General features: G+C 38.2%; 1 protein-coding gene across 1 annotated transcript in view; it reads left to right on the forward strand.

Annotated features, from left to right (window-relative positions):
- Positions 1-11,434: 11,434 nt before the first annotated feature.
- The window catches only part of LOC109417771 (uncharacterized), a 132,763-nt gene continuing 116,311 nt past the window's right edge, over positions 11,435-27,886 (forward strand). The window contains exon 1 of the mRNA XM_062850336.1: positions 11,435-11,921. Coding sequence (XP_062706320.1) covers positions 11,801-11,921 — 121 coding nt within the window. The 5' untranslated portion in view covers positions 11,435-11,800. The remainder of the gene's footprint in view (positions 11,922-27,886) is intronic.

Here is a 27,886-nt window from a genome sequence, read left to right on the forward strand (position 1 = left end):
CTCCTCAGCACGATGCGACTAAGAGCTTGGTGACACTAGCCGCACGACCATGGAGCCGCAGGTTATCGAAAAAGTCCCTATTTTACATGCCGCATGCATGTGTTTGGTTGGGTTACGTACAAAAGGCTGAATCACATAAGGCTGAATGATCAAAAGGCTGAAACACATAGGGCTGAATGATCAAAAGGCTGAAAGCATCAAAAGGCTGAAATATATCAAAAGGCTGAAAGATATGAACATTTTAAAAAGTTTTGAAAGTTGTAGAGAATCGAATGAAATGACATTTTGGACATTTATGGTTAATCTATTGGTCTTTGATAAACATTTGACTCGACTTGAAAATGATCATAGGAAACAAAAGAATCTTTGCTCGAAAGTACATTTGGTCAAAACCCATTTTACGGAAGAGGAAGTATATGACATTCAATCGATTTGACTATTCATCGAATTGACATCTGGTCACGTGAGCTAACTCTAACTGATGAAAAGACATTCAAGTGGAACATATTCTTATGGATTTCGGTATCATAATGTCTATGTTATTGTACTTTCTTCAGTATCATATCGGCCAATACCCCGCTAATACTAAACTATTTTAGCTCAAATTGACAAAGCATTTCGCCAACAATTTATTTCCACTTATTTGAAGTATTGTTTGTGTCAACTCGGAAACTAGGTTGAATGAGTTTTAGATGTAAAAAATTTTTCGGGTAATTCGGGTAATAAGCGGTAGCTGAGGCAAAAACTATTGTACCTAACTGTTGCTCAAAAATGTTTGAAATTTGTTCAGTTCTAAATCGAAATCCGCGAAACTGAAATGGCCATACTTCCACCATGTTTCCACAGATTTCAAACATTTTGAGCTCATTAGATTCAGAAATTCTTCTGCTATTGGAACCATATCTGAGCGTACCACAGTCCGGTCAACATGGGTTTTGGAAAATCCGGATTTCCAATCATATGATTTAATACAACACAGTAACAGAGTTATTGGCATGAATTATCGAAAATCGTAAAATTGCCTAAACCAATAGAGTCTGATCGTCAGTCCATCAGTTGGCCATTCCTGATTAAGTTTCTCAAGGAACTCCGGGTGATTAAACAGGTTTATTAGCATCACATATCGACAGAAACTATTTCCCCCAATGTTGTGCGCATAAGAATTCAGAATCGAATTGCAGCACTGCAGTGTGAACGCGTTCAATTTGCATTGAAGTTCATACTCCGCACACTGCGATCAAATATATTTGAACATACAAATTGAACGCGGCATGAACTGGAAAGGACTGAACCCGTAGCATGCTGACTAACATGTTACCCTGGTATCTGTGATACTAAAATGGTTATAGTTGCGCCATTTCACCCTTCAATTTTGGCAATCTTTTGGGCTTATTCAATCTCCTTTTATTGAAGAGTGAACCAGTCCGACCATCGTGTGTTTCGAAAAATCTAAATTCCTGGAGCTGTATTTCAATATCCGAGACCACAATGTCGTACCAAAGGATCTATGATGCATTTCCCTGTGACATAACATAATAACGACCAAACATGCATCTACAAGGTTCTAGTCCTAGGAAAGAAGACACATAGGATTTAATGATGAAGATAAGCGCATGTGAACTCAGAGTCGAATGGGAACCGAGCGGGCGCTCTTAAGCAGCAAAAGCTCTGACAGGCAAGTTCAATGCTTTGTCAACCAAAAAAATTAAAGTGTTCAGTTCATTTTTGGCTCACGTTCTGTTCGAATACAATAATGCTTGAAAGAATAGCCTATTTTATAAGAAGGAGAAACATCTGGTAAAAAGTAAGCAGCTTCAACACCTGAACTTAAATTATGGTTCTTCCATCATTTTAAAAGAAGGAAAACCTTTGATAAATAAAAGATGCAGCTATAACATTCAAACACAGTAAGAACAGCCTATGTTCAAAAGAAGGGGAAATCTCCGATGAATCGTTTTTAAGGAATATGCGCACGCAGAAGCTCGCTGCATTTTACACATTGGTAAGAATGCCAACACTGAATTTAAGCAAATACCTCAAAAGAACAACCTATTTTTAAAAGAAAGAAAAATCACTCACGGGAGAGTTATTAGTATGCAGATATTATCATCAAACCTTTCCGCTTGGTCGTTATACTGTACTATTTGCGGCCACAATACTTACTCTTCCATCAGAGATTTTTCCCGCTTTTTTAGAAAGACTGTTCTTTCGAGGTAAATGCATAGATCCTAATTTAATCATTCAACTAGGCTGCCTGTGCCTAGTAAACCTCCTTTGCATTAAATCATAATAACCCATTCGCCTTAGTGGTATTTGAGGCCTGATATCCTTCGGCATAATGACACAGCACCAACGGGAACGACATTTCGGCAAATGCCACTCCGTGTAATAGTATTCCGGAAAATATAATACCTTGTGTAATACCATCTTTTAAATCATTGAACCCTCAGATTCTATAGAGTTCATTATTATGCATATTTTTTGTATGATTTTTTACTTGAAATTTCATATACTGTTTGATTTTGCCTTTGTATTTTTTTTCTTTTTATTTTTATTTTCAGTATTCAAAATTCGATTTCGATGGCGATTCCTCTTTGCCGGCTTGGTTAGGATATTTGAAGATTCTGGCTTAGTTATGGATTGATTCCGCTAGAGCCTTTAGTTTTAAGTTATTTATTGTAATGTTTTGGAAAAGAAGAAGAGGTTTTGTGCCTCTTTGAGAGAGATTTCAAAGATGGAAATCACTCAAAGGGGTTTTCCCCTCTTCCAAATTTTTAGTTAAAAATAAATAATAATAAAAAAAAAAAAAAAAAAAAAAAAAAAAGACGCGGACACCGTCTTTAGCCAGAGGCTGCACAGACTGAATGAAACTTAAACACTAGACAAGGGACACACGGAGCATGCACCAGTGGATACGGAGAAGAAACTATTCCTCACGAAAAGTTTCATCGCCCGAAGCGGGAATCGAACCCTCACCCCATAGCATGATGCGATTAGAAGCTTGGTGACCCTAACCGCACGGCTACCAGGCTCCACCGAGCCTTTTGTATTCAGCCTTATGTGCATTCAGCCTTTTGAAATTCAGCCTTATGTTACCATCCCGTTTGGTTCCCTCTACATGTAACCACTTCCGGCGGGACACCCAGAACCGGTTCCGGGACACTACTGGTTTTCTCAAATATGATTTGAATTTTTTTCTTGTGACCCGTTCGTCATGTTACCTGAAAAGCCATTTGAAGTGTCGCATGGGTTTGGTTCTCTTTTATATTTGACCACTGCCAGTGAGACACCCGAAACCAGTTCCGGAATACTACTAGTTGTCCCAAATATGGTCTGAAACTTTTTTCTTGCTAATCGTTCATCAGGTTACCTTATGAACCGTGATTTGATGTGCCGCATGCATGGGTTTGGTGAATTTTTATATATGGCCACTTCAGGCGGGACATCCGAAATCGATTCCGGAACACTACCGGTAGTTTCTAATGTGGTCCGAGCCTATTTTCTTGCTAACCGTTCATCAGGTTATCGAAAAACCGCGATTTGGTGTGCCGCATGCATGAGCTTGGTTCATTTTTATATTTGGCCACCTCCTGCGGGACACCCGAAACCGGTTCCGGAACACTACCGGTTCAGATATAGTCTGAGACCATTTTTCTGCTTACCGTTCATCAAGTTATCGAAAATGCCTCTATTTGATGTGTCGCATGCATGGGTTTGATTCATATGTATATTTGACCACTTCCGGCAGGACACCCGGAACCGCTTTCGGAACACTACTGCTTTAGATGTGGCCTGAAACTATTATTTTGCTTATCATTCATCACAATTATTCTGTTGCCCTTTTCCGGCTATACCAGTCGGCTAGTATGTCTGAAATAGACGTAAAAACTTGAAGTATTTTTAGGCAAAGTACGTTTAATTGACAAATTGACACTTGTTGTTCGTAGGCCGCGAGAGTGCGAAAGAGAGATAAAGTTGTGAAAGACGGACCCGGTTTAGGGTGGTGCTTTGAATCCAGTTTGACTTTCTATTCTGCAAAGTTGTAATTTGTTCTGTAGCTTAGTCAAAGTGTAGTGGTTAAAGCGCCGGACCAGCGATAACGGTGTCGTGGGTTCGAATCCCACCAAAACAAGTGATAATTTTTTCACAAATTTATTTCTCAGTTTGCCAATTAAACGTACTTTGCCTAAAAATAATTCAAGTTCTTACGTCTATCATTTATCAGGTTATTGAAAATGCTGCGGTTTGATGTGTCGCATGCATGGGTTCGTAGCATTTTCATATTTGACCCCTTTCTGACACGCCGGTCCGGAACACCTAAATGACAATAATTCCAGAACGGCTGGACCGATCCAAACCGTTTTCAATAGGAAACAATGAGACCAGATTCCCCGTCGTATGAACCATAGGACATCAAAATCGGTTGAGGTTTACTGCCAAAAAGTTATGTGAGTTTATTTTGTACACACACATGCACACACACACATACGCACACACACACAGGCATCACCTCAATTCGTCGAGCTGAGTCGATTGGTATAGGGTATCGCGCTACTTGGGCGGTGGTTTTCTTCGTCTGTTATTTTCGTCTGTTTTCCACTGTAACTCGGTCAATTTTGAACTGATTGACTTGAAATTTTGTACACGGGTAGATACTATACCTATCTCACCGCATTCCAAGAATTGTGTCAATTGGTTCAAGATTGACTGAGTTATAGTGGAAAACAGACGAATATAGAAGCCACCGCCCAAGTAGCGCGATTCCCTATATGACTCGACCCTCCGGCCCTTCTATCAAAAAGCCTTTCCAGTACACTTGGTGTACGATAATGGCAAAAACAAGAACAACCCAGTACAGATTTGCGGGATTCTAAACGAAACAATAGAAAAGTTCAATGTGCTTCCATGGAATTGAAATAAAGAATCACGTTTAGTATCATAGGGGCGTATCTACAATGATCGATTTCTCTTCATCGATTTTCTCTTTGGATTATTCCGGGAAATGCTACCGATATTCCGTTGATCTCTCGGTGCGTTTCGGTGAAGGACGACTAGGACTAGCATCTAAAACAACAAAAACAACCAAAAACGATTTGCCGGCCAAGTTATTAACCAAAGAGAGAATCGATGAAGAGAAATCGATCATTGTAGATACGCCCGTTTGATACTAAACGCGAGAAGTATTACCGTTTGAAGTGCGTCCAGGTCGGATCTGATTACCGAGAGCATTGTCATCTCGAATAGTCTAGCCTAGCCATATGTTTTTTCCGATTAATTGTAATTTTTGTGTTAAAAAAATTCACTGGTCTTTCTTTTGGGGATTTTTCCAACAACTTTTGGTGGGAGATTCTCCATAAAACGATTGGTGGGAGTTCGGCTTTGCAGTCTAAAGTTCTCTAGAACGACCGTTTAGGATTCGTCCCTACGTTTCGGCAATTGTTGGTGCCTTCTTCAGGGGAACTGGGAGGGGGAGGGTTTATTTTAAATGTTGTTTTGTACAATATCTTAGAATCTATACTTACAAACAGTCGAACCCTCGAACATCCAAAATTCTCCATAAACTCCTTCTGAAAATTTCACCTTCTGGGATTCCTTCACGAATAACTTCTGTGTATTCCTGAAGATACCTGTTTTCGCACAAAAGAGCGTCTGTGGTTGTCCAAATCTGTCGGACACTGAACGATCGCGGTGATAATGGACACTGATATGGCAATCAATACATAATGTTCTAAACGATTACAACATTTATTGTCGGTAATACGTATGACTTCTGTTATGTCGGCTAGACTTATTGTACACTTAGCTTCACTGATAGTTTATTTCTGGCGGACTGGGCCATGACACTGTACGGTTATATTGGGGAACTGAGAAACGGTTATTACCATTATGGAATGTAGTACGAATATGTCTTATACATATATAGGATGACAACTGATAATGGCTTATTGACTACAGGATAGTCCCTAAAGACAATTATCATAACGTCTATCACGTTTTCCTGAAAAATACTTCTAAATTGTGGTGGTATTTGGCGGGAAAATACTACACGTATTGCGAGAGCATGAGTGCAACTCAATTGAGTACAACTGCGTTACAGTCTGGTTAATCTAATGCGAACTTATCGTTTGTGACTACAAATATGCGCGAACAATACATTTAGGGATTTTATCTTATGATTTCCGCAGGAAGTCTTTCAGAATCACATTCCAAAATTCCCACCAGGGATTTTTCTGGATTTTTTTAGTTATTTTTTCTGTGCAGTAAAGCAGGATTGTTAATGACCTCTTGGAGGGTTTCCATATAAAAAAACTCCTGCTGGATTTCCTGAGGAAACACTTGCGTAATTCTCAAAAGAATTTTCAGAAGGAACTTCAGGAGGATTCCTTAAACAAACTCATGGAGTATTGCCAAATAGAACTCCCGCAGGGCATCCAAAAGGAACATCATAAGAATTTTCAGAAGGATCACCAGCAGAATTCCCAGAAGAAACTCTTGGAGATTTCCAGAGCGAACTCTTGGGCGCTGTCCATATGTAAACTACGTAGATTCAAGTTTGGCAATCTCAGACACCCCCCCCCCCCTCCCCCCTGGTAGACTTACGATCATACAGAGTTTTTGAAATTTGTAAGGACCGTAGACTTTGGCCAGACCCCCCCGTCCCCCCTATGAGTCTACGTAGTTTATGGATAGCCCCTTGGAGGATTCCCAGAAGGCATTCTTAATGATACCCAGTATGAACTATTTGCGGATTCCTAGAAAAAAAAATATTGAAGGAAGTTCAGTAGGAAATTACAAAAAGAGAATCCTGCAGAAGCTCTAAGTGGTAACCAAGAAAGAAGTCTTGATTCAATTCATTTCCATGGAGAAATTCATAGAAGAAAGAATAAATTCCTGGACGAATTCTGATTTTTTTTTCATCTTCCCGCTGTTGGGGAAATTAAGCCACGGCGTCCAATAAGCTGAATTTTTGTGGCAAAAAGAAAGATTTATTGGGAGAACTCAAAAAGGAACTCTGATGAATCCCAGAAGGAGTCATTAATGGAATCCCAGAAAAAAATATTAAAGGAATCCCAAGGACGACTTCTGGGGAAATCTAGAAAGAACTCCTGGAGGAATATCAGAATAAATTACTGAAAAATTCTTTTAAAAATTTCTGTTTTTATGAAAAAAAAACTTTGTTTTTCAAACATTTGACTTGAATGACTCTTAGAGATGTTATGGAAACACTTCGCATTTTGACTGGAATCCAAAACAAATGTCTAAATTATTTCGTGACAATTTCAGGCAATATGTAAGCAAACATTGATTTTTACCCTGCTTACACCCCAAAGAAGGGTATGAAAACCACTTGGAAAACCGGCTTTCAATCCGAGGCCTGCAGAGCCGAGTCTCATATACCAATCAATTCAGCTCGACGAGCTGAGCATCGACGAACTGTGCGTTACAAAAAAAAGTCCATCATATTACTCAGCCATGTGTTCACCGATTTGGGGGTCTCTTAGCACCAACTAAAAGCTACTACATGCTAGTAGAATGCTTTTAAAGTTTATTTCGATTGCACATTTGGTTACCAAGATACCTTTCGAAGAGTATCTTCAAGTACTGAAATTTAAGTTTTTGAGATTCGTTTTTACAATGTGCAGTGCAGTGTAGTGCATCATAACAAATTTCTAAACCGTCCACCTTTTTGGGTTCTCTTAGCATCAAATAAAAGCTACGACAACCTAGTAGAGTGCAATTGATTTCTATTTCAATTGGGTATTTGGTTACCGAGATATCTTTCAAAATGTTCATAAAAGGGCTTCAATTAAAGTTTTTGAGAATTTTTAGACAAAGTGTATCCTAACAAATTTCTCAGTCATCTAACCACCGATGTTGGTTCTCTTAACACCAAATGTAAGCTACTACATCCTAGTAGAACTCTACTGAATTTTTTTACAATTGGAGATTGAATGAAATTTTATGACGCATTCCAGAGTTAAGCCGGAACATACATATATACATACGTACATACAGGGGGTGGCCAAAATGTTTCGGATAGGCAACTTTTTTGGCTCTCACAAAAAAGTTCAACATGCTGTATCTTTTCATAGAATGCATCAAAAGTTCTCGAATGTTGACTGTTTGTCATCCTACTATATGTGCATCATTGGTACAAATTTGAGCTCGATTGGTTAATCTTTCACAAAGTTAGAACCATTCTAGTAAAACACTATTTTTTAGACAACTAATTTTTGAGCTGTTATATCTCGGAGACCAGTGAAACACCCTCCCCTCGACCAGCCAGCGAGTGGTGGGACAAAAGGTGAAAAAAGTATTTGTAACGGCCTTATACTACCAAGAAATGTGAAACATTTGGTAAACTTCTTCACGAGTTTTATTAAAAATTCTCAATGACACTTTGTTTCTTCACAACTTAGTTACTAATGTTATATTTCATGTTATAGTAGATTTCTAAACTCATCAACAAACTAAAATACAAAGAGCGTTCTGAACGATAGCTTGAGCTTGAGCATGATTGACCGACCATAGATGCTACTCCAGTATCGCCAGACCAGCTACACTTACACAAGAAACCCATGAGATCTCTGCCGGGGACTAGCAGGCATCTTCAGTGTATAAGCGTTGGTGATCTTCTATTTTTAGGCGCCGAAAATATGGCGCCTACCACGTCAGATTGCAGGGCAATGTGGGGAAGGGGAAGGAAGTGATGATTGCAATCTTTTGTATCCACATCAGACTGAATATACCTCTGCGTCTGCGCACATGCATGCGAATGTCGGAGTATTGGTGGGTAATGGTTGGCAGAGGGTTCATACATTGGTGCGTGGATGCCTGGCGTAAGGTGATAGAATTGTGTGTTTTATTATTCTGAAGATGTGCGGCACAGTTCGCTTGAAGTCATACCTCGATAGCGTTATCTGATAGATTGACACTGTGCTATAAAAGAAAGGAAGGATGTAGAACGGCTTTTTCAACCCGTTTCTGTTCTAGCGATAGCTATGAACTTGTGAATATACATGAGTTGTATGTGTAAGGGGGAGAAAGTATACAGAAAGATACAAAGTAGAAGGGAAAGGACGGGTCCAGGGATTGAATCCAGGGCCTTCTGCATACGAACCAGAAGCAGTAGCCACTAGACCGGCAAGCCCGTCCTTAGATGTGGTCATAAAGTACAAAGCTAAGAAACTGGTTTTATCCTAATGGGGAGGACACGAAATGAAGAAAAATAAGATGCAGCATGAAAAGTTCAAGAATAAACGACACTGTATAACTTAATCATTTTTCTTCTAATGATTTCGGCTTGCAGCCACAGAAATAAGCGTTGGTTCTTTTATTTTTTATTAATTATTTATATTTATTTTTTTTTATTTATTTATTGTGGAGCTTCGTGGCCGTGCGGTTAGCGTCACCAAGCGTATATCGGTACCATGCCATGGGGTTCGTTATGAAACTTTTCGCATGAAATGTCTCTTCTTCGTATCCACTGGTGCTCGTAATATGTGTTATGTCCATTGTCTAGTGTTAAGTTTCGTTCAGTCTGTACAGCCTCTGCTGAAGACGATGTCCGTGTCTTTATATTTCATCGCCGACGTTTCGATCCTCGGGTTTGATTCTTCTTCAGGGCTCGAAGTTAACCAACTTGTGAGGTGCTGTGTTTGCACGGAGGTATGTCGGGATTTTGGTGGAATGGTCTAATTAACAATGTTGTACCCTTGCTAAATTATTGGGAAAATTAATTAATGGGGGTTTTCTATACTGTCCGGAATTCTTGCACTTTAACCCTCGAGCGATCGCGCTGTTGTATTTTGTACAACACGTTGAAAAAATCTCGCTTTTTGTACTCAGCGTTAGCGTGGTGCTGACGCAGGTAGCCAACCGCGCGAGTTACGGAAGGTTAAACGGATGTTTTACCGTCGAAGAAAGGGAGATTGTTTCTGTGACTGCAAACCCACCCAGAAGTCCCACCAAAATCAGTCATCCATGAAATTAATAATTTTTCGTCAGCTAAAACTATCAAATTTCAAGTTCATATGAATTTCAGGAAATTTAGGTCGGAACGTTATACTAAGACAAAATATAAGTAAATGCGAATGCTTTAAATCACTCCATCGATTAGAATCTATAGAAGCAGTAACCTAGGCAATAACATTTAAAATGATTATCGATGATCCTACTCATTAAACCCACATATTAATTTGAAAATCTCCTTTCTCTACCCCATCACAGATTGCTATCCTAATCGCATCATCAATCGGAACAAAACTCTCACGATAGTACCCATTCGACCCAAAGACTACAGAGTGGCAAACCGTGTCTGCTACCATCACCGTCATACGAGTTTAACGAAGCAAATTTATGATCGAATTAATCCCTTGACTCTATGTGATGACAGCAGCAACAACAGCAGCCGTTCCGTTGTGCAACAACTTCTCTTCGCTATCGCACCGCTCAATCGGTACTCGATCCTAGAATGATGCACAAAGTGGACTATCTATCGTACCTTGGGTGACACCTCAGTCTTCGTTCCGGGCGGTTGGAAGTTAATTGAAAATAATTACTACGACTACGCATTCCCAGTTTAAGAGGGGTGGGAAGATTTGCAACGCCTACGGAGAGGTCTGCGTGGCTCATAATATGCGAAACTTTCAAAGGAAGACTAAAACAGAGAGCCTGGCCAGATTGTGAAATTTTCTGCCCAAACTAATTACAAGCTGAGGGTTCATCAACCCGACCGATCTCGCGAAAACAGTAGTGGGATAATAACACCCAATCTAACGTGATAATATACTCCTTCGAGCCGCCTAACGGATGTGTATAAAACCTGTGTCGAACGAAACCGAAATCAAGATCAGCGCATTCGTCGTCATCGTCGTCATGATCATGGGACTACTAGCGAAGACGTAACGATTTGGCGGGGCCCGGCGGCAGTTAGGAATTCGCCAAAAACTGGTCGCGCTTTCTCTCCGTGCCCAATTATGGTTTAGTTGGTAGCGGCTTCTGCTGCTGCTGACGCGAATTTCGGAACTTTGTGTCGCTCGCTAGTACATATATAGTTAATGGTTTTAGGTTTGGGTGTTGTTTTGCGGGATTGACCTTTACCGGTGCACAGTGGGATAGAAGCATAGTTTTACTATCGTCGTATGCTTTTGAAGTTTTTTTTACGAGAGGATTCGGTTTTTGTCTTAACCTTTTTCGTGCATTAGGTAAAGTTCACTCCGCAGACGCTGTGTACGCTGAGCGTGCCTTCCTGGGTCATAATGACCCCAATGCACGACTAGGGTTAATATGAACGATTCAGTATTGATAAATTGTTCATATGCATCATATCAGTCCTGATTATGTCTGCATTGAAGAGCTTCATCCAACTGTGCCGCGGTTGTGGTCAACGAGACATATCCGTTGGTTTCCGTTCATGAGATAATCGAAACACTACCGAACGACTGGCTGGCGAAGGGAAACGACTTCAAGTGCTTGAAATTCCTCATCTGACGCACATGTCGCTGCTGATCAGGAACGCGGGTGTGCGAAATAAAGAGAACATCAAGATACGAGATCGTGGAATCGCGAGAAACAATCAACTGCGTGCCGCAAACTTTAAGAAATCGGGACACAGGAAATAATTACCATTTCGAAATGTATACTTAGGGAAAACGAGAACACTGAGTGAAAAGTGAGACAAACAAAGTGAAAACAGTAAAATCTCAAAGAAGTGAAAAGTGAATTTTAAAGAGCAACCAGACCCACGGCGAATGCCCATCGGGGGCCACTGTATAGTATAGTATTTAACACAGCAGAAATGGAAATCACGAGGCGGAAAAGAGGCTGGCACCCGTACAGTGTTTGCTTAGTTCTACTTGTGATATCAACCATCGGCGGATCCATCCAGATAGACAACCGACTAGTTCAACCACAGCATGGTAAGTGACCCCACAATCAGATAGCATTGTATTGGTTAAGAACAGTGATCAACTAACTGCGACCCCCAAGTAGATTTTGTGCGGACGCGAACAGATTATGAAAATAAATCGAATTTGTAGCGCTGATAGATTTCATAATGACAATATTTTTTTTACTTTTAATTTTTAATTTTTTTTTATCTGTATTAACGAGATTTTAAGCCCTAGGCTAGTTCATCTCGGGACCCACGCTTTACTTCCCTTCCGAAGGAAGAACTCACACTTTGCGAGTTTGTCGGGAGTGGGATTCGATCCCAGGTCCTCGGCGTGATAGTCAAGTGTCCTAACCATCACACCAGGTCCACTCCACATTTCCACAATGACAATAATAAATTTTACCTAATTTTAATAAGTATCGGCCTGAGTCAGCGCAAACGAACTAAAAATCTCTCCGATAAGTGAATACTTAACGGATTTTAATATTTTTACAGTGTACTCGTACACATGTCTAGTTTCAGTTTGTAAAAGTTGATTGAGAACATCAGAATGGTCCTTGTGGCCGGAGTTATTCCGGTACATATCCTGTTTTCTCTTATATTTTGAAATAATTAAGTTCACTCTATTTCCATTCCAACATACACCACTACCATCTAACATTGTTTATTAAAAGTTGGACCGTTTAGGAACTACTAGATGTGGACACCGGACAAAATCTCCGGAAGAACCTGCTACATAGTATATACTGGAGTTTACATCCATGATCCATTTATTTCGGCCTCGAGTAATGATAACCCAAGCAATATTTTGATGGCCAATTAGGCTTGAAGAGGTTTTGAGAACTGTCGTAAAACTTATTACCTTTTGTTTTGGTTCATTCGCCTGTAATAGAAAGTCTAGATAAATTCTACGATGGAGCCTAAAATTCCCGCAGAAATTATTGTTGGAATATCTCATGGAATTACAGCCATTAGCAAAAGTAACCTTCTCTTTTTGATCATTCATTTTCCTTGATAAAGACAAGAAAGAGTAGGAGAAAAGAAGGGTCATTGATTGATTGATTGATTTGTCTTTATTTAAGAGAATTGCAGCCCTTGGCTGGTTCGTCTCTCGAGAGGGCATGTGTCTCTTCTTCAATGCTTCACATTTTCTTGTTTGTTTAGAAGAGTGGGTAAGAAACAAGAAAAACTGCCTTCACTAGTGATTACAACTGAGATTCCTCTAAACATTACTGTTGTGTTTTCTTCATGTAAATTTCTACAAGGATTATTATACAAATTTTCTTAGAATTTTTCCAGAAATTCCTGTTAGAAATTCACTTGCAATTCCTTCAGGAATTTACGTTGGGATTCAGGGATGCTACTAGAATTTAATTATAAATTTCTGGTTGAATCCGCCATTAAGTTATGTTTAGTTTTCTCAGACAATATCTGCAGGGAATCCTTCAACATTTTTTGGAGCACTTCAACCCAAGTTTTTTTTATAAGAAGCATTATAGAAATCTCTGGAAGAATCCTTAGAACAGGAATCCTGGGAGAAACCTCTGAAGATATCCCAACAAGATGTTTTGGAGAAATCCAATCCTATATTTTTCAAGGAATGCTAAAAGCATTTCTCCAAAGGTCTCTCTAGGAATGCCTCCAGGATTGTTTGATGGGAGGGTCTAGAAATTTCTGCTTGGATTGCAAAAGAAATACCTTCAAAGATTCCTCCAGCAGTTTCTCCTGGGTTCCTCCAGGGAGTTCACTTGAAGTTCCCTCTTGAATTTCTTCTATGATTTATCCAGAGATTTCTCCAAGAATTTCTTTATGAATTTATCTATGGATTTTTCCGATAATTCCTCTAATAATTTAGAAATCCTCCAGAAATTCCTAAAGGGATTCCTGCAGTAATTACTAGATGTATTCCAAGAGGAATTTCTAGAGAAAACCTTGAAGAAATCTGTGAAGTAATCCTAACAGGTAGTTCTGGGAAAACTTTATTAGGACTCTCTTAATGATTCCATAGAATCAATCCTGGAATGAATTTCCAGATGAACCATAGCTCGCACCCCTAGAGGAATTCGAAGAGAAATCGCTGAAGAAATCTTTTGAGAAATCCCCTTCGAATAACTCCTGTAATTCCTGATGCTGATTTCTGCTAGAAACTTCTGTTGGGATACTGCCATAGATTTCTCCAAGGATGCATCCAGAAATTATTCCGAAAATTCCTTTAGGCATTTCTGGTAAAATTACTCACGGAATACATCCAGAAATTCTTGGTAAGCCTCTTTCAAAAACTCCTACCAAAATTTCTCCAAAAATTCTCGCTAGTATTTCTCAAACGTTTCCAGTTGGTACCTCTGCAGTTATTGCTCTTAAGAGCAATCCAGGAATTCCTAAAATATTCCCAGCAGGAATTCCAGGAGTAATATCAACAGAAAATCTCAAAGGAATCTGAAGAGGAATTCCAGTAACAATGCGAAGAGGAAAAAAATCTCTCGATAAATTTATAAAAAAATCATTCAAACTCATTCACTTAAGGTAAAAGTTTTTTTTTTAATGATCTGGGATAGCACATTGTGCTCGTTCGGAAGTTGTCACACTCCAACTATTACCCTTCTTGTAGATGGGGCACATGACCCCTTCCTTCCACTCCTCCGATAGCTGTTTGGTCTCCCAGATCCGGACTATGAGCCGGTGCAGACAGGTGGCCAACTTTTCCGGGCCCATGCCATGAGTTCTCTCTTGATGAGAAACATTTTCATCGAACCAACCGTTCCTCCGACTCCTATCCACATACCCAACGTTGCCCAGGTAACCACTAAGCATTTGAATAGCCCTGTATCAGTCCGTATTATGCATTTAAACTGCTTGCTGTCCTACATAAGCAGTTCGAATGCATAACTGCCTTGAGTTAGCATAAGCTGTGCTGCTCAAAAGCTTTTGGCTGTTAATTAGCATTTCAACTGCTTGAAGTGTTTTCACTTGGGAGCAATCAGAATGCTTTTCAACTGCTCTTTAAATGCTAGGAGCAAAAAGGTTGGGAGATATGTTACGCATTTGGCAACACATATTGTCTCGCTCTTACAGAGCCTATGCTTCTGTTTACAAATTTGTTTCTTCATATTTGTTCCTTTATTTCCCCCTACTCATCCAAAAGCACCAAAGAAAACATTACTGCAGCATGATTGGATTGGGAACTTGTCCATCAAAAAATCACCAATTATTTATCATTTCGTCGGAAAATGTGTGCCGAATAGGTGGATGTTTTGGTGGATCATAGGATTGTTTGAAAGAGGGAAGAATGAATCATGTTCCACAGCAGGCTGAGAGAACGAGAAGCAGACGTCAATCTATTTTTGTTTTTTTTTTTTTTGCTCGACGAGGCGTTACGCTTCTTTGACATTTCGTCACGACGTTCCTAAAGGATAGCACTAAGACAGCCCGTTATTTTGCCAAAACCTGCTGTGAGGTAGCACTATAGGCGCATATACGGCTAATTAGCATTAAACGCCTTGTCGTAAAGGATACTATAATGCTGAAGGAATGCTATTTTAAATGCTTATTGGTTACTTGGGTGGTCTCAATTGCGTTGTTGATGACTACTTTTGTGCATATAATAAGTCAGCACTTTAAGGCTAAAGAATTCTCTTGATATCATCGTCATCATTCCCAAGTAACCAATAAGCATTTAAAATAGCATTCCTTCAGCATTATAGTAGCCTTTACGACAAGGCGTTTAATGCTAATTAGCCGTATATGCGCCTATAGTGCTACCTCACAGCAGGTTTTGGCAAAATAACGGGCTGTCTTAGTGCTATCCTTCAGGAACGTCGTGACGAAATGTCAAAGAAGCGTAACGCCTCGTCGAGCAAAAAAAAAACAAAAATAGATTGACGTCTGCTTCTCGTTCTCTCAGCCTGCTTCCCCGCTTCATCGTCCTTCCATATTCCAGCCGCAGATAGGTGGTACTTTTTTGCTGATTTTTGTAGTGATGTAGGTTTGATCTTACGATCCGGAGATTGATGAATCATATCTGCTTCTGATTGTGTTGCTCCTGATCCACGATGCTAAAGCTGTTCCGGTGGCGTGCGTTGATTTAATCACCAATATAACCCTTGAAAAAGGCCAAATACACAAGGCCGAAACGTCGAGCAATACAAAACCAGTCGTTTTGAATTTCCCTAGACTGAGAAAGCCAGTTCGAAATCATCAATATAAATAATGGTTATCGAATCAAGCTTTAGATTCAACATCCAAAACTTGTTTTCATTGAGATATTTCATTATGGTAGAGCATTACGATCCCTTCTTTTAAATATCTGTGGAACATGATTCATTCTTCCCTCTTTCAAACAATCCTATGATCCACCAAAACATCCACCTATTCGGCACACATTTTCCGACGAAATGATAAATAATTGGTGATTTTTTGATGGACAAGTTCCCAATCCAATCATGCTGCAGTAATGTTTTCTTTGGTGCTTTTGGATCAGTAGGGGGAAATAAAGGAACAAATATGATGCACAAATTTGTAAACAGAAGCATAGGCTCTGTAAGAGCGAGACAATATGTGTTGCCAAATGCGTAACATATCTCCCAACCTTTTTGCTCCTAGCATTTAAAGAGCAGTTGAAAAGCATTCTGATTGCTCCCAAGTGAAAACACTTCAAGCAGTTGAAATGATAATTAACAGCCAAAAGCTTTTGAGCAGCACAGCTTATGCTAACTCAAGGCAGTTATGCATTCGAACTGCTTATGTAGGGCAGCAAGCAGTTTAAATGCATAATACGGACTGATACACGGCTTATTCAAATGCTTAGTGATTACCTGGGTTGAAATTTCGAATTCAATTCGAAAAATTCAAAAAATTCGATTTCTTTTTAAGGCGTTAATATTTTCAATGAAAATGTATTCCATTCTCCATCTGGAAACAGTGAATACATTTTCATAACGAAAATTTGTGTTATGAACGAGAAAAATGCTATCGAAATTTCAAAGGCGAATTCTTCAACCTTAAATTACCTAACTTATAGAAAATGTTTATCTCCTGGGGGATTGAGATAAGGTCATGGGGGATTTCTAGGGTTTCAGGGCAGCCTAAAAGGAGGAGGCTCTGGAGGGTTTCAGGGGTGTTTTTGAGGACCCCATGAGACCTCTGTAGCACCCTTGAAACCTCTGAGGCTCCCTGAAATACCTCTGCAACTCCCCTGGAACTCTCTGAGTCAGCCCCTGAGGCCCCCTAAGCCCAGAACCCCTTAAAAACCCTGAAACATCTGTTTTTTTTATTTTTTTTCTTTTTTTAATGCGAAAATATGAAAAGAAAATAACATTTTTCAAGTAATAATGCTTTACGTAAAACGTATTTCAAATATTTTTTCAAATAGGTAACAAGCCATTGATACCGTCTTCAACTAAGTGGTTCAGAAGAATAGAAGCCGGCACATAGAAAACAATTAGGATCGAAAATCGCTCTCTATGTGGGGCTACTGTTCTTAGAAAAGCTGAATACCTAAAAGCGTTGTATATCTCGCAATCTGGAAAACTTCACCGGAAAAGTTTTCACATGAAAGGAACAATTTATTTCGAAATTCACTCACAACGTGTTTGTGAGTTTGATATAAGCATCACGTTGTACACAATGTTTGACAATTTCTTTAGGAATTCCATAAATTCCGTTGGCAAAACATTTCAAGATTACTTCCTTTGAGAATTCCCATAAAAATTTCTTCGAAAATTTCTTTGAAATTTTTTTTGGAAAATTAAAAAAAATCTTTTGGAAATTATTTTATTTAAGGCAAAACTGGATGCATTTCCTCCTTTTTTTGGTTTTTGATTTTTTTTATTAAATAACGAAGCAATATTTTCAAAATCGGCTTTCGTACACATGTAGAGTATGGATCAAGGTATCTCCTATTGGAGAATTTTTTCGTCCATTTCTCAGGGTTTTTTTTTCAGCAATTTGTATGGGATTTGGATGCAACAATATATTTTTTTATCACTGGCAATTTTTTGACAACTACCTTGATCATTTCTGTGGAAATTCTTTCGGCCATTTGCTTTGTAATTTTTGGAAATGTCTCCAATATTTCCTTTGGACATTCATTAGACAATCCCATCTGTTATTACTTTCGTTCGTTAAAAATTAAGAAACGAACAATAACATTAAGTTTTGAGATTTTTCATTTGACAAAAAATTTCCTCCAACTGGAACGGGAACCGAACCCTCTCTGTTTGGCACTTACAGACCGACGTCACTAGTCAAACGACCATGGAACCCATATTACAAGGAACTCGAATGGGTGTTCTTCCAGGAACTCCTTCCACTGACACTCTTTGATAACGTCAAAAAAATTTCCAAAACTTCTATTTTTTTTTTTTTCAGCCGGATATCCTACAAACAGACGATTGACTCATCCCTGGAAACATTTTATACAAACCTTATACAAACAATAAAATTTTGAGTACACTCTGAAAGAGAATATCTCAAAGAAATCAATAGTTTGATGTTAGTCATAAAACTACGTAACTTCGTCTTTTTTCTGCCGAAACTGCATACCAATAATACTGTACAAATTTGGTTCAAAATTCAATCACAGTATCGTTCCGATTTTATCACGCCCTTTTCAAAAATGCTTCTAAAGATTGTACACAATCTATACGCATTTTCAATATTCAATATCAACGTTGCAAAACGCGCCTTCAACATTCATCTTGGAGAAGAGGGGAAAAGTTGCTCTCAAAGTCTCAAATGAAGGACTGACGCGCGGAGGGCGTGATGAAATCGAAACATTAATGGATAGCGAAAAGACGGCCCATGAAAAAAAAAATCGTGTGTTAGTAAAATTTTAGAAGAATATTTTTAAAGGAAATTTATACAAAAAATCAGGCAAGAGTTCTTGTTCACAAATTTATAAAACTATACCCGATGCCGATAGTTCTAACAATTTCAGCGCTGGTGAAACCAATCAGTCTTTTTCCAAAATAAAATTCTAAATCTAACGAATCTACTCAAATTATCAATCATTTTTCATGGGGCCAATTTAGCTTTAATGAAATCAGTACTGAAGATACAATTAATTCATTGTATGAAATAAAATCCAATGCAGTTTTGCTAGAGCTAGCCACTTAAATTCGTCAAACTTATACATATCTCCATTCATTATACACCAAATTGTTCACTTGTTCAATGCAATTATTAGAACAAGTCATTTCCCTTCAGTGTGGAAAATGCTAAAATAATACATATAAAGAAAAACTCATCTATTCTCATCATTCTATTGGTAATCTACGTCCTATCAGCATCCTGTGTGTTCTTTCAATAGTATTTGAGAAAATTATCAAAAAAAAACAGTTATGTAACTACATAAATCAATTTGCTCTCTCCTTTTCAGTCTGGCTACCGTTCTAAACATAGCACAGAAACAACGATGCTTAAGATTTTTGATGACATTGGAGTAACCTTAGATAAAGGCAAACCCCTGGTTATTTATTCAATACATTGACTGCTTTCCGAGGATGCCGATCAAGAAAGTTTGCTATTCAGCATCATCGCACAGCCAAGTATGGTGGTACTTTTTTTTCGTGAGAGGTGTCGCAGTTTGGAATTCACTTCCAAATGATTTACCTATGATTCAATGTGGAGGACAAGCTACCTTAAGAAGAAGGATATTTGAGCACTTTAGTAGCAGTAGTATTTATAGTAATTAATAGTTTAGTTATTGTTCCTTGAATCCTAATCAAATCAAATAATTTACGATAACGTCTATGCCACCATTTTTTTTTCAAATCATGTAGATGTATGTCTTACGTTACAAATTTAAATATACAAAATAAATAAAAAAAAATCTCTTAACAATTGGTTGACAATTTTGAGAAGAAACATAAGTTAGCATCATATGAAAGCTTACACTAAATTGTTCGCAGACATGTTGAAAGAATCTTTTCACGGGTTCCTATTCTATAAATAAAATGGCTAAAAAAGGCATTACTGAAACTTCTGAGGAAAATGTAAAGTAAATTCTCTGAGATAATTTCTAGCAGAAGCAGAAATAAATACAGGGTGTTAGGTTCCTGAGTGCAAACTTTTTAAAGGGTGATAGAGGACCATAAATAGAGAAAAAAATTGTTCTACGCATATGGTCAAATCTCAACCGTTACGTAGTTATTGAACTTACCATGTTTTTGATTCTTATTGCCTTAACTGGAAATAACTTGAAAATGGTCAAACTTATTGAAGTTTTTTTACCCTTATTCGAAAGATTATTGAATTTTCTAACAAATGGCATCTTTGAATCGATTGGTTTAGTTAAATAACTAAGTTTTCTAGAGCAAAATAGCTAAAAATAGTGTATTTTTATTGGGTTTTGTCAATTATCTTTGAAACATGCGTAATAAATTAAAATTCTTTCTCTGGCAAAGTTGTGGCCCCTGTTACATTCTACAATTCGTTCTTTGACACCAAACTTCTAGCTCTTATCGTTTTCTTGCAATTTTGGTTTAAATGTGCGGCACAATGCGCAAAAAAGTGCTTTCCATGACAGTTGCAAATTTATGATCTGAAATGCGATGTTAAAATCAAAATTGCAACAAAACGATAAGAGATAGAAGTTTTGTGTCAAAGAACGAATTGTAGAGTGTAACAGAGGCCACACTTTTGCCAAAGAAAGAATTTTAATTTATTACGCATGTTTCAAAGATAATTGACAAAACCCAAAAAAATACACTATTTTTAGCTATTTTGCTCTAGAAAACTTAGTTATTCAACTAAACCAATCGATTCAAAGATGCCATTTGTTAGAAAATTCAATAATCTTTCGAATAAGGGTAAAAAAACTTCGATAAGTTTGACCATTTTCAAGTTATTGCCAGTTAAGGCAATAAGAGTCATAAACATGGGAAGTTCAATAACTACGTAACGGTTGAGATTTGACCATATGCGTAGAACAATTTTTTTCTCCATTTATGGTCCTCTATCACCCTTTAAAAAGTTTGCACTCAGGAACCTAACACCCTGTATATGGAGGAATGTCATTTTCAACAAACAGAAATACAAAAATATAATAAAGATTGTGATGATGTGGTTATGAGTTAAAAAAAATAACAATATAGTTAGCATTTCAGACGGCAAATTCAAAGTTGTAATGCGCATTTTGTTTCTTGCGTAATCGGCTACAAAATCTCAGTAATACAATGCTTTTTCACTTTCGTTGATAATGAACCCCGGCACAATAAGCATCACCTCTCTCTAAAAAAAACGCTTCCCTCACATACAATCCATAATGAACAACATATGTAAAAGGTTAGCCTGACATCAACCCGATTAAAACGTATCGCCACATTAAGCATGTCGAAGCCTAACACAATGTACCACACTCTCACTTTCGCGCCACTCACTCTCGATGTCACACCACGAGAGCTGTGCATTGCACGTCACATCGCTCTCAATCGCCCCATATCGGTTCTGTTTCATTAACCTGAATGGGCGAGTTCTTGATCCACACGCTACCCTACCGCCCCCCATGTCACTACCTAAACGCATACCAAACAGTTCATGCTGCAAATCTGCAGCAGCCAAACAAACCCCGCTCTTCCTCTGCGTTCTTTGTGAGGTTTATCGAGAGAGAGGTAGCAGTTTCATTGACAATTTTTAAGGGAGAGTGCTAAGCTATTGTACATTTGAAGATTGTTCTGTTAAGCCAAATGCAATAAATGTGATATTTTAAAGACACAAGGAGCCTTGAAGACAAATGTGCAATTGGGTGGCACAACCTTGTATGAAAAATAAAGACGTAGTCCTACGTCAAAAAAACACATGCAAAGCATTATGACGTGCCCATTCATTACATCCTCTCTGATCATTTTTCAGCTAAATCCCATTACATTTTGAATAGTGCTTGATTCGTTAATGTTTTATGGGAATTTGTATAAGGAATTTACATTTTTCTCATTAGGGTCTCTAATTTTCTTAAACTACATAGTTGATAATATTTGGAGCAATCGATGTGCCGAAAAACTTATCGTTGACCACAACGTGAACAGAACTGAACGTGAAAAAGTTGGTGCTGCGTAAAATAATGGCCTACATCATGCTTATCCTATTTCGAGTTATCTTATTCACTTTAGACTTCTTCTTTCAACTTCGCAATGTTAAAATTTGACAAATTATTTCTTGAATGTTTTTAACTAAGATTTATCGACAAAACTGTTTATATTTCGTTGCAACTAGGTTATGGCAACCATTACAGGTTACATTCGGATTTTGGCTTAAAAGGCTATAGACTCAACATCATAAAAAACCGTATCCGTAATATTGGTTTTGTCTTGGAAAAAATTACCGATAGACTGATCTCATCGTTGCCCGCTCTCCTCTATACCATTCACAACAATCTAACAATCACCTCTCGACCATTTAAACAGAAGGCATCTCCAATATGCAAATAATAGCAAACATCCGCTCTGCCGGTAATAGCCATATTTAGTTAACTCTTTCCCTCACTCGGATAGTGCACAACATACATACATACCTGCCATGCCATACCTGGGGATGATTTAACAGCAGTAGAACAATTGTTCGATCCAATTGTGTTAATAGCTTCTCCAACATCAACAGCAGCAGATATCGTTGCATAACAGCTCGCCGATCTCTAGAAGGCATCCCGGACTTAAACGCGAGAAAGATTGAGCAGGTCCGGTAGACAAGTGCAAGTGATGCATTGCAAAATGTGCGTTCTTTCTAATCTAGGCTACGATGTAGCTACCTACACGGTATGGCAGATTGTTTGCGTTTGTCGGAGGAGAAGGTGTGCATTCTTGCACGCGACCTCTGGGGGTGGCACGCGTCACGACACTGTCTGACGGATATCTGGGTCACCGGGACAACACATCAATAATTGCAGTGAAAGATACCTAAATGAAAATTTGCTATTTGTAATCGATTATTATCAACTGCTTACTCGGCAATGTGCACAGAAAAGATCTTTTGGGTTTTTATTTTTTTTTTTTAATATTTATATTGATACCAGTACCATACAAGTTGTTGGTCAGTGGTGTGAAGTGGATCAATATGGGATTCACGTTCTCAAACCGATAAGGATACTACAATCTGTACAAATGGAAGAGCTTTGATGTATTATATAACTATGTGATTATTGTTGAAGATGTTATGATAATTTTCATACCAATCACTTTAGATGTTATAGGAAAATAGCATTTTTTACATGTGTAATAGCGAAAGAATGTCTTTCTAAACATAGCCTCTCATCTACGCCTTGTATACAAGATCATTCACCACAATTCTTGTTTCATTAATAGTAGGCTTATTGAACTTAGCTTCGAGTAAAAAATAGATGATAACATTTGAATGTTTGTTTGAAAAAGCATGATTTTTGCGACAGTAGGACGATTTTCATACAAATTGCCTGCCTTTAGTCGTTTAATGCGAGTGAGGCCATTATTTACTGAACTTTATTATTCACATGCGAAATGCACCATTTGTTGTAAGAACTTTTAAACTTAATTCAGATTAAGTTGAGTATGCTGCAAAATATTCCAATCGAAAAATTTAATGTCAGTTGTAATCGACTTCACCCCGGATTCAAAATTTTCAACTTTGTTTTTTTTTGCAAAATTTTGTCAGAATTTCTTTAAAGGTGCTTGATAGACGGTGTCCAAAGTTCCCGACAATCATAAATAATTTCATCTCCCGCTTTGACATACATGTGCACAGCAGTGTATGTGTTACATGTTCATCTAACCCAACCGAAGGAGGATTGGATTGCGAAAAGAAGATTACCATGTGCGACTGTTGAACCGAGCTCAGTTCCACGCCTACTGGCGACGGAGATAGTCGAGTGACTCCGTAGCTTGAAGGAATAGAAGCGCCCAAGGAAGCGCCCGTCTAGCGAATTGTGAGTCATGAGTTCGAGTCTCACCGGTGTACGTGGATTTCTTTTCATAATTCAAATCTCAATTTGTTCATCGAGCACATGTTTCTGTTGTACACATGGATGTCAAAGCATCTTCAACAGTGTAATCTCCCGCATGGCTTGGTCAGCCAAAGCAAAATCAAGAAATTGACAAATGTTATTAAACTTTCTTAGTGAATTGGTGAAATTTCTTAGACCAGGGGTTTTCAGATCATGCACCTCGAAGCCTTGACAACTGCACCGCGGCAGTCCCAAAATTCTGCCTTCATTTCAAAATCCTGCTTTCAATGCTATGAATGTCCACAGAATCAAATATCCTACGAGGAATGTATCTTCATGGATATGGCTGAAAATATTGGAAGTAATCCAACTAGTAGTACCGTCTACCTTCATTGTTTTGAACGACACCTTATGCAAACCAATGGGTTCGTTTGAAATTAGAACATCTGGTAGCCCTGTGGGCTTCGAAAAACATTTTGCTGGTAACCTTTTTTGCTGTTTAGATTTAATTCGACGTTCCGTTTCACTCTGTTTCATGAGCAGAATTACGTTTGAACCATTTTTAGGTTGAACGATATACAGATACAGGGGATAGACAGACAAAATGATCGGGACAGGCAACATTTTTAGTTTTCAAAAAATGATCAACTAGTAACTTTTCGAAACGTTCATCAAATATTTTCAAATTTTCACTGTAAGTTGATCGACTAGTTGTGTACCAGTGGACAAAATTTGGAAAAGATCGAGCTATTCTGCACGAAGTTATGAAGATTCTAGAAAAGGCATTCGAGCCAAATCATGACATACAAACACCATTCCACATTCATTTATATAGATGCGTTATTGATTTCAAATGAATCTTTTTCGGATCTCGTGATTTGCCAAGAGAACCTTGAAGAAATTTACCAAATACCTTGTCAGAAATATGCAAAAGTTCTGAAAATGAAGCTTCCAAGTGTCTTGTAGGGATTTTTGTCAAAGATTTCTGCAAAAATTCAGTAATTTTATTGGAAAAACAAGAGTTATCATACAGAGACCAAGTACGTCGAGATTCTGGAAATTTCACAATGAGCCTGTTCAGGACCTCACACGAAAATTTCCAAAAATATCCCCAGCAACTAAACATTCCATGTCGAACAGAGATTTATTTCCAAAAAGTGGGCCACGAACCAAAAGGTCTGAAAACCTCTGTCTAAGATGATTTTTATTCACTCTATTATACACAGTGCATTCGTGTCAGCTTAGATAATAAATTTTCCGCATATTCTCTTAAAATTTAACCTAATTTGTGGAGATATTTCTGTATAGTTTTTGAAAGGTATATAAATTTAAAAACATGTTGGTTATTTTTTAAATTATGAACATTTCAAAGTTCCTAAAATAAGCAAGGAAACTTCCAAGAACTTTCTTTGCAAAAATTCTTCGGAAATAAGGTAATAATTGGTTAAAGAATATTTAGTGTTTTTTTTTTCAGAGTTTATTTGAGCCAATTGCTTGAAATTGTTCCGACATTTCTACCGAAAATTTATTCCTGAGGTTTTTTTTTCTTGAAGGTTTGTCGGAGTATTACTAATTCCATCCAAAATATTTTTTTTAATATTTGTTCCCATCAAATGTTCCTTCCGAGTGTTCTTTCGGGATTTCTAAAGATTGTTACTGGGATTTCTACCAGAGTTCCTTCCAGGATTTTGCAGGAGTTTTCAACGGAGTCTCTGCAGGAGAACCTCCCGGGATTTCTTCCAGAAGTTTTTCGCCCTGAAATCCCTCCATAATGTATCCAAAGTTCCTTGAGAAATTTCTTATAAAGGTTTTCCGGGATGGCTTTCCAACAGTATCTCTTGAATTTCCCAGCGGGATATCGCTTGTTATCCGGGATTTCTTATGGAGGTTTTCGTATTTCCTCACGGGATTACTTCGAGAACTTTTTTTTTCGAGATTTCCTAGTTTTTCAGGATTTCTTGTTAAATTTCTCTCACAATTTTCCAATAGATCTTCCAATAGAGTTTCTCGCAAGATTTCACCTGGATTACTTCTGACACTCCTTTGGGATTTTGTCACAGTTTTACAATAAGGAATTTCGTAAGTTATTACAGGAGACATTCCGAGAAAAACTCTTGGAAAAATCCTTGCAGAACATTGGGAGTAACTACTAAAAATATCCCAAAAAGAGCACCCACACTCTTGAGTCAGTTTTCGAAGGAATAATTCCGAGAAAATCTGTAAAAAAATAATTCAGGAGGCTCACTACAAGAAATCTTGCAAACTGCGAGGATAAGCCTGGACATGGCTCTGAGAGAATTTCACGAGAAGTACTACATAAAAATATTAGCAAAAGCTCCAGCAGAAATCCCAAAAGGCGGAAAAAAGGCGGGCATTGCTCCTAGAAAAATAAATTCAGAGAGAAACTCTTAGAGGAAGTTCACGGAAACTTCTTGAAGTATTAAAAGGATAAATTTTGGAAGGAATACCCGGAATATCTCCTGCGAAAGGAAGTCTTAAAAAAATCCGCGACAACATCTGATATATATCCTGAGAGAAACTCTTGTGAAGATCTCGGGATATATCCTGGAAGGAGGAACTCTGGGAAATAATCCACGAGCGATCCTGAGAGCGGAATTCTAGAGGTTCTCAAAGAAGAATCCCATAAAGAATTGTTAGAATCTCGGTAAAAGTCGGTAGCTATCCGGAGGAAATTCAAAAAGGGATTCCAAAAAAAGTGCCATGAGAAAATACGGAAGGAATCATGTGAGAAATCCAGTAAGTCATTTCTAGAAGTATGTCTAAGGAAGTTCCCAAAAGAAGCCCTAATGGAATTTTTGAAACAATCCTTGTAAAACTCATCTAGCAATTCCAACTTCCTGATTCATCCGCGTCCACCTAGAATTGCCGAAAATATGTGTTAGATCTAGGAGCGCATGTGTTCATTGAGCACGGTTTCGTCTTGATTTGACTTGCTTTTCGAATAATCGTCCGGAGTAAACTTCAACTTCTTCACGGGACCACAAGCTTTCAGTAAGAGCAAGTTGTTGGTGGGGTGAAAAGTATACATCGACAACCATAACTTGCGGTGTACCACAGTGCAGCAATTTGGGCCCTCTGTTTTACCCAATCTGCCAGATCAGAAAATTCACTCATTTTGGAGCTAAAGTGGGACAGCTCAAAAACGAGTAAATTTTATTTCCAGAGCTTGCGCTGGCCCAAGTGCTAAAATCTCATCAGTTTAAGTTGTATAATATTCTTGCTCATGTGAAGAATATTATACGGCTTAAACTGTTTGGATTTTTGCACTTGGGCCAGCGGTATCGCTGGAAGTGCAATTTACTAATTTTTTGAGCTGTACCAGTTTAGCTCAGTTTTGTGTGAATCTTCCTCATTTCAGAGCATTTTTTTCTCAGCGTGTATGTGAACGATATTTCACAACTACCACTCAAAGGGAAGCCAAGACCTCAATCTCACATAAAGGACCTTGGTCATTAATGGTGCAGTTAGCCCGTTACAAATATTTATTTCACTTTTTATCCCGCCACTTTTGGTTGGTCGAGGGGGGAGGGGGATAAAAATAATAAAGCATCAAATCTGAAGAATGTTAAAAACTCATCGAATTTGATAAAGAATTTTAAGCAATACCCGATATTTTGGTAAATATTTTTATCTACCCCCTCAAAATACAAAATCCTGCCAAAAACTTTTGAAGGGGGTGGGAAGTGGTGGGGAAGACAAAAAATCAAAATGAAATTTGTACCCGCCTTATTGAAAAAGTAACATTAACGATAGGCTCAGCTGGGATAAGCATATATAAAAAGTTATCGTCAAATGTGCATCGCTTTGCGGAATACTACGGAAGCTCTCCAAATTTGTTCCAGTACATGCTCTACCATTCGTTCATCCATTGCCGCTACCAGTATGGTAATTCCGCCTGGGATACTGGTAACAAAGTACATTTGAAACCAATGCAAATTCAACAAAACCGCTGTATTAAAGCTATATTTAGCTTACCGTACCTATTCCCTACGCTTGATTTGTACGAACTGCCTCAACATAAAATACCTCCAGTATTAGGCCTTCACATGCTTCAAGTTGGT

The sequence above is a fragment of the Aedes albopictus genome, chromosome 2, assembly GCF_035046485.1.
Source record: "Aedes albopictus strain Foshan chromosome 2, AalbF5, whole genome shotgun sequence".
Lineage (NCBI taxonomy): Eukaryota > Metazoa > Arthropoda > Insecta > Diptera > Culicidae > Aedes > Aedes albopictus.